Below are 5,276 nucleotides of genomic sequence, written 5' to 3' on the forward strand. Positions count from 1 at the left end.
CAAAAGCTTTTATCAAAAAAGTTACCCGAATTAATGGATTTTTCATAAGGGGCATATGGCAGAGAGATGCCACAGGGGTGATGCATCCTCAAAGCCCGTGAGTTTCTCCTGAGCATCTCATCCGTTTGCTGTTCTTCATCTTTCCATGGCTTCCAAACTGTGCAAAACGAATCTAATTAACCTTAAACCGTGGCTCTTATTAAACAGAATGAACAGAAAGAGAACAACACGGAATTAACCTGTGCATGGAGTGAGAGTGGAGACATCCTTACCATTCCTGTATAAAACCTTTCGATTTTCAGAAAACTGTGTGTCATATGAGGTATAACCAGGAAGTTACCTCTACAGCTGGCCTTCTTGACTTGTTTCTGGTGCCTCACTCTAAGAGTTATGCATAATAAGGTCACATACTTTATATCCTCCTACTGACACTGAAAATAGCAACTTGAAACAAAGCTGCCCAAATGCTTCAAAATTATCAGGTGAGCTTCAGTGAAAGAGTTCCCAATTATGTACAGTGAGAACAAGGTAACAAAGGATCAAGAAGGTATTTTTTTACCACTAACAAAACCCAACATAATCCAACACACTTCAACTATCTATAAAATTGTATATTATCAAATATATTCTATTTCCTGGACAGAGTCTCAACTGACAGTGCAAAAATCCTTGCTTTCTTTTTTACCCCTTTCATCAGGGTCTTCTGAAGCTACAGTAGGACTACAAGTTGAACAGAAAGGCATATTGTTGGTGTTTAAGTCTCATCTAATACCTCTCTTTCCCAACACTGACTCAGGATCACTCCACTCCCAAATCCTCCAGTGCTCACGAGAAGTTCCATGATGGCTTCTCCTGTGTTAGGACAGAGCTAACATAAGGAGGAAATGTCAGGAATGCTTATCTGGAAGGGAATGGCATTTCTCACTAACCATTCATAATGGAAATCTGGCATGTGAAGTATATATGTAAATAAAATGTGTGAGGACTTGGGAGTGAGGAAATAGGCAAACTTCACGTGAAATAAAGTTTTCTGCTCTGTTTTTTAACCCAGAGAAGATCAATACTGTAACAGACTTTGATTTTGTTTGTCCTGAACACTGGGCAGCACCCCCTAACATCCTCATTAATTAAAAAATTATAAAATAGTATTTAAGCAGCAGGTAGAACCTTGCTTGCTCAGCTGATGTTCCAGGCTGCACTGTCTGCCAGAGCAGGCAACTTGATTTTGAACAATGATGTCCAGTCACACAGTGAGGAGATTAACTCACATCCTTTATAACACCTTTTGACGCAACTCATTAAATCAGTCTGGCTGTGAAGTCCAGCACACCTGATGGCATTAATCTAATATCTCATCCTGGCCCTGAGGTTATCAGTGGACAGCTGTAATTAGAATTGATTGAAAAGACATTTTCACAGAGGAGTTTCTGTTTCCTGGAATTCAGGCATTTCTGAATATTTTTACTGTGTTCCCCAGTCCAGTCATTCTAATCTTATTATCTCCTGGCAGGCATATGCAGCTTTTTAGTAACTTGAAATCAAGATATGAAATTGGCAATATTCTGATGACAGGCAAGCTAAAAAGCTCTAAAGACAAGCTCACGTGATCTTTTAATGGCACTGTATTTATCTTCTACAACTTCCTACATCCTCCCTATACATTGGGGAATGGGGTGAGAAACTCCTGCTTGGTTCACTGTCACTCCAGCTGTGACACTGGACTGGTTGCTGTTTCTTGACATCTTCCTTTTTCTCCTCCTTGATGGACTCCTCAGAGTCAGAGGACAGCTCAACCACTTCAGGTGTCCTCTCAGCTAACGGCTTAACATACCCAACAATGACACAATTGTCTGAGGAGGAGCCACTGTCATTTGAGTCAGCATTAGCCTGTAACTCACTCTGCAATTTAGTTCTTTGACTCCCTGGAGCACAGTCCTCATCTGAACTTTCTGATGACCCCAGAGGACAAGCTATGGTTGCACGAACCTCTTCTGAAATGGAATAGGAAGGCCCGGGAGTTTCATCATCCCAGGGGGCCTGACCCAGACCAGGAACAGACAAACTATTATCTGGCCCTTGAGGGTACGCCACATCTGGCGATATTGTAATAATTGATGACTCTGAGTGGCTTCCTTCCTCGTACGACGGCGCAGGACAGTCATAATTGGCATGTTGGTCATACGCCTCTAAGTTAAAAGGACAACGAGCAAAACTGATGAATTCGTGCAGGAAGTGTTCTGTCCGATTCAGCAAAAACGGCTTCAAATCATCAGCAAAAGCCTGGCTTTCCAGATCATACCTAGTGACGTTACTCATGATTATGTGCTGCACAATATTGATCAGAGATCCGTGCGCTCCAAACAGGACCGTCAGTTCTCTCTTCAGCCAAGGAACCAAGCGGTGAAGGCAAGCCGGGTTGCGGCGGAAGAACTCTGCCGAAATCTCTCGGTACCGCCCGCCGTCCTGAATGCTGCGGATGCGCACGCCGGTGCGGTACAGAGCCCTGCGGAAGTTGATCATGTCCTCCTCCTCAATCTGCCGCAGAGATCTGCCCTCTGCGCTGGCCTTCCTCCTCGAGGCCAGCCTCCTGAGCATCTGCTCAATCTCTCTGTGTCTGTGTCGCGTTGGCTCAGCGGACAGCCCTTCAAACAGCATCCCGTTATCTGGAGGGGACAGCATCCTGCGCGAAGGGGAGCTGCGCGCGCGGCGCTCCCTCGTTAAGGTAGTGCGGTAACGAAACCTCCGGCCGTCGGGGCTGGCAAAAGAGCTGGTTTCTAAAGGGCTCAGGATGTACTCCTTAAAGTCATCTTCAGCACGGATTGTATGGAAAATGGAGAAAAAGGGCTGCTTGCAGAGCGGGCACTCTGCCTTGTTTTTTGACCATTCTTGGACACAGCGGAAGCAGAACCTGTGCAAGCAGCGGTCCAGATACGCAACATTGTCAAATCTATCCAGGCAGATGGGGCATTTGGAGTCGGGAGACGCATCTGTCGGCAGCTTACTGGTGCTGGCTTTGGGCGAAAAATTGCTATCTTTTGCAATCTCTCAGCTAACAGAAAGCACCTAGTACCTCCCACATTTTAGGATTACCATTTGGCTAGTCAGGTCATCCCTGCTGCAAAGCACCTTGGAGCATGAGTCACATCCTGACCTGTGAAGGACAGGCTGAGTTTGCTCACTGAGATAAGGAGTTTTTCCCAGCAGATGCTCTGTGTGCATCTCCTGTCTCTGTTCTTGGCTCTTAGTCAAAGGGTGCCCACAGGATCCTAACTTGCAGTAGAGATTAGAGGGTCTTCCTTTTTTTTTTTTTTTCCCTTTAGTTCCCTTTAGCCTCAAGCAACCATCACATCTTGATGTGAGCTGCAGGCAGCTGTCAGATGGCAGCATTGCTCACTAATAGATGAATGGGAATTGAGTCAGAAGGCAAAGGTTTAGCTTTCACAACTACCTCTTTAAGCCACATGGAGCTCACAATCTAGTGAGCTATTTTACTTTATAAAATAATCATGTTCTAACAGAAAAAAAAATGGAATTTGTTTTAAAAGAAAATTAATTATTATCATCTAAGCAAAAACACAGACTCAGTCTCCTGGATGTGAAAGGACATACACAGTCTAAACCAGCATCATAATCAAAAAGACCAAGTATGGACACCATGCAGTCACTGACCAAAGGGACTGAATATTTGTGAAATTGCATGCTCCTCTTGAAGAGTCCTCTGGGTAACAGTTGGAAGAGAAGATAGAAAGAAATTCAGCATGATCTTCAGACTTTTATTTCTGAACATGAAATAATATTTAGTATTCCCTGGCACAGGCTCTCCTATGCAAAGCTTTCAAACTCTGAAATGCACTGTCTTCTACCAGCAAGCTATACATCCTCCTGTCATTCCTACAGGGATCCACTGCCCAAACAGTGCCCACATCAGCAACCTGACACCTTAAACATATTCAACGCTTGCCCTTTGGTTGGCTGATGGCAAAGAAGCAAATTAAACTGGAAAGGTCAAGTGGAAATCACAGAACAGAGTGAGCCATATTGCAGACACAAAGTAAAGCAAGCAATGAGTTCTCAAGCTATGTGAAAACTGGGTCAAAAAGGGCTTGAAACAGAAGCTGTTAAGCAAAGGGAGAAACCAAGCTTGTTATTTTAGAGACTGTCCAAGCGGCAACGTTGCTCTGTGGCCAGGATTTGCTCTGCTCTTGGCTCTGCTCAAGACTGAAGGCAGTTTTGAACTGTAAGACAGCAGAGATTGTATAAAGCAGATGCAAGCTGCATTGAGAGCAGCAGCCATGTACAAAAGCAGGAAGGTGAACAGGAAAAAGCAAAACCAACAATACAAATAAAGGGAAGAAATTATATCACATGTTTTCATAGATAGGCAAGGACACCATTGAAAACCTTCCACACTCACTAACAGGTAAAATCACATATACAGAACTTTTAATCTTCTAAGGATTTCTTGCATATTGTCCTCTTAAGTCACAATGTCTAAGTTTCCAGCCTGTCCACACAGTGACTAAACCTAATGCCTCAAAAGAAGAGCAATATAACCAGCAGTGACTCCATCCTCCTCAGTGAAGGATGCTAGCAGGACAGTACTTGCAAGAATCCCTGTAATATTGTTTGATGGGCATTTCAGATCTTAGAAAGGTGTTGCTTTGTGATCCTGGGCAGCTTCTGGTCCTTCACTGCAATGTATTCAAAGCACACAGTGTAATTTCAGTGGTTCTACACAGAGTGTAGAAACAGGGAACCTTGGAAAAAGAGATGCATGACAGGTGTGAACACTACTAAAACAACTCATGCTTTCTCTGGTGGAATGATGTCAGAAAAAGCATTCCAACCCAGGTCTGCAGGAATTGGTGTAAGACAATAGCAGAATCCTGCACTGATAAATTTACCCGGACATTTATACGGAAATAAAAAGGGCACAGTGGTTTTACTAGAAGCCTTAGCCAGTTACCCCCAAATTATCTGTCCTTATGTCTCAGAAAAAAACAGCCAAAACTTGTGAACAGGGACTGAAGTGACATCCTACTGTAACAGCAGCTTCTTATAAAGAGAATGAGCCAGGTCGAGTAGAGACCATAAGGGAGAGAATAACAAAGGTAAATCATATCCTGTCTTGCTTCCATGACAGCTGAGCCCTGTGCACAGGAAGGCTTCTGGGCCTGCCTCCTCTGCTCCTTGTATGCAGTGGAAATGCTGCTTTTGTTGTATGCCACATAATTATGTTGCAGCTGGAGAAAGAAAAAAAGATAAGAACTTTTTGT

The 5,276-nt window shown here is 43.7% G+C and overlaps 1 protein-coding gene across 1 annotated transcript; it reads right to left on the reverse strand.

Moving 5' to 3' along the window:
• Window positions 1-1,611: 1,611 nt before the first annotated feature.
• LOC134564542 (E3 ubiquitin-protein ligase Topors-like) lies at window positions 1,612-4,912 on the reverse strand. The gene is made up of 2 exons (XM_063423436.1): window positions 4,905-4,912; window positions 1,612-3,028 (listed from the first exon to the last, which is right to left on the reverse strand). Exons 1-2 carry the CDS (start codon window positions 4,910-4,912, stop codon window positions 1,627-1,629), a joined length of 1,410 nt encoding a protein of 469 aa, XP_063279506.1. The 3' UTR covers window positions 1,612-1,626.
• Between the last annotated feature and the right edge of the window lie 364 nt (window positions 4,913-5,276).

This window comes from Prinia subflava, chromosome Z (genome assembly GCF_021018805.1).
Source record: "Prinia subflava isolate CZ2003 ecotype Zambia chromosome Z, Cam_Psub_1.2, whole genome shotgun sequence".
NCBI lineage: Eukaryota > Metazoa > Chordata > Aves > Passeriformes > Cisticolidae > Prinia > Prinia subflava.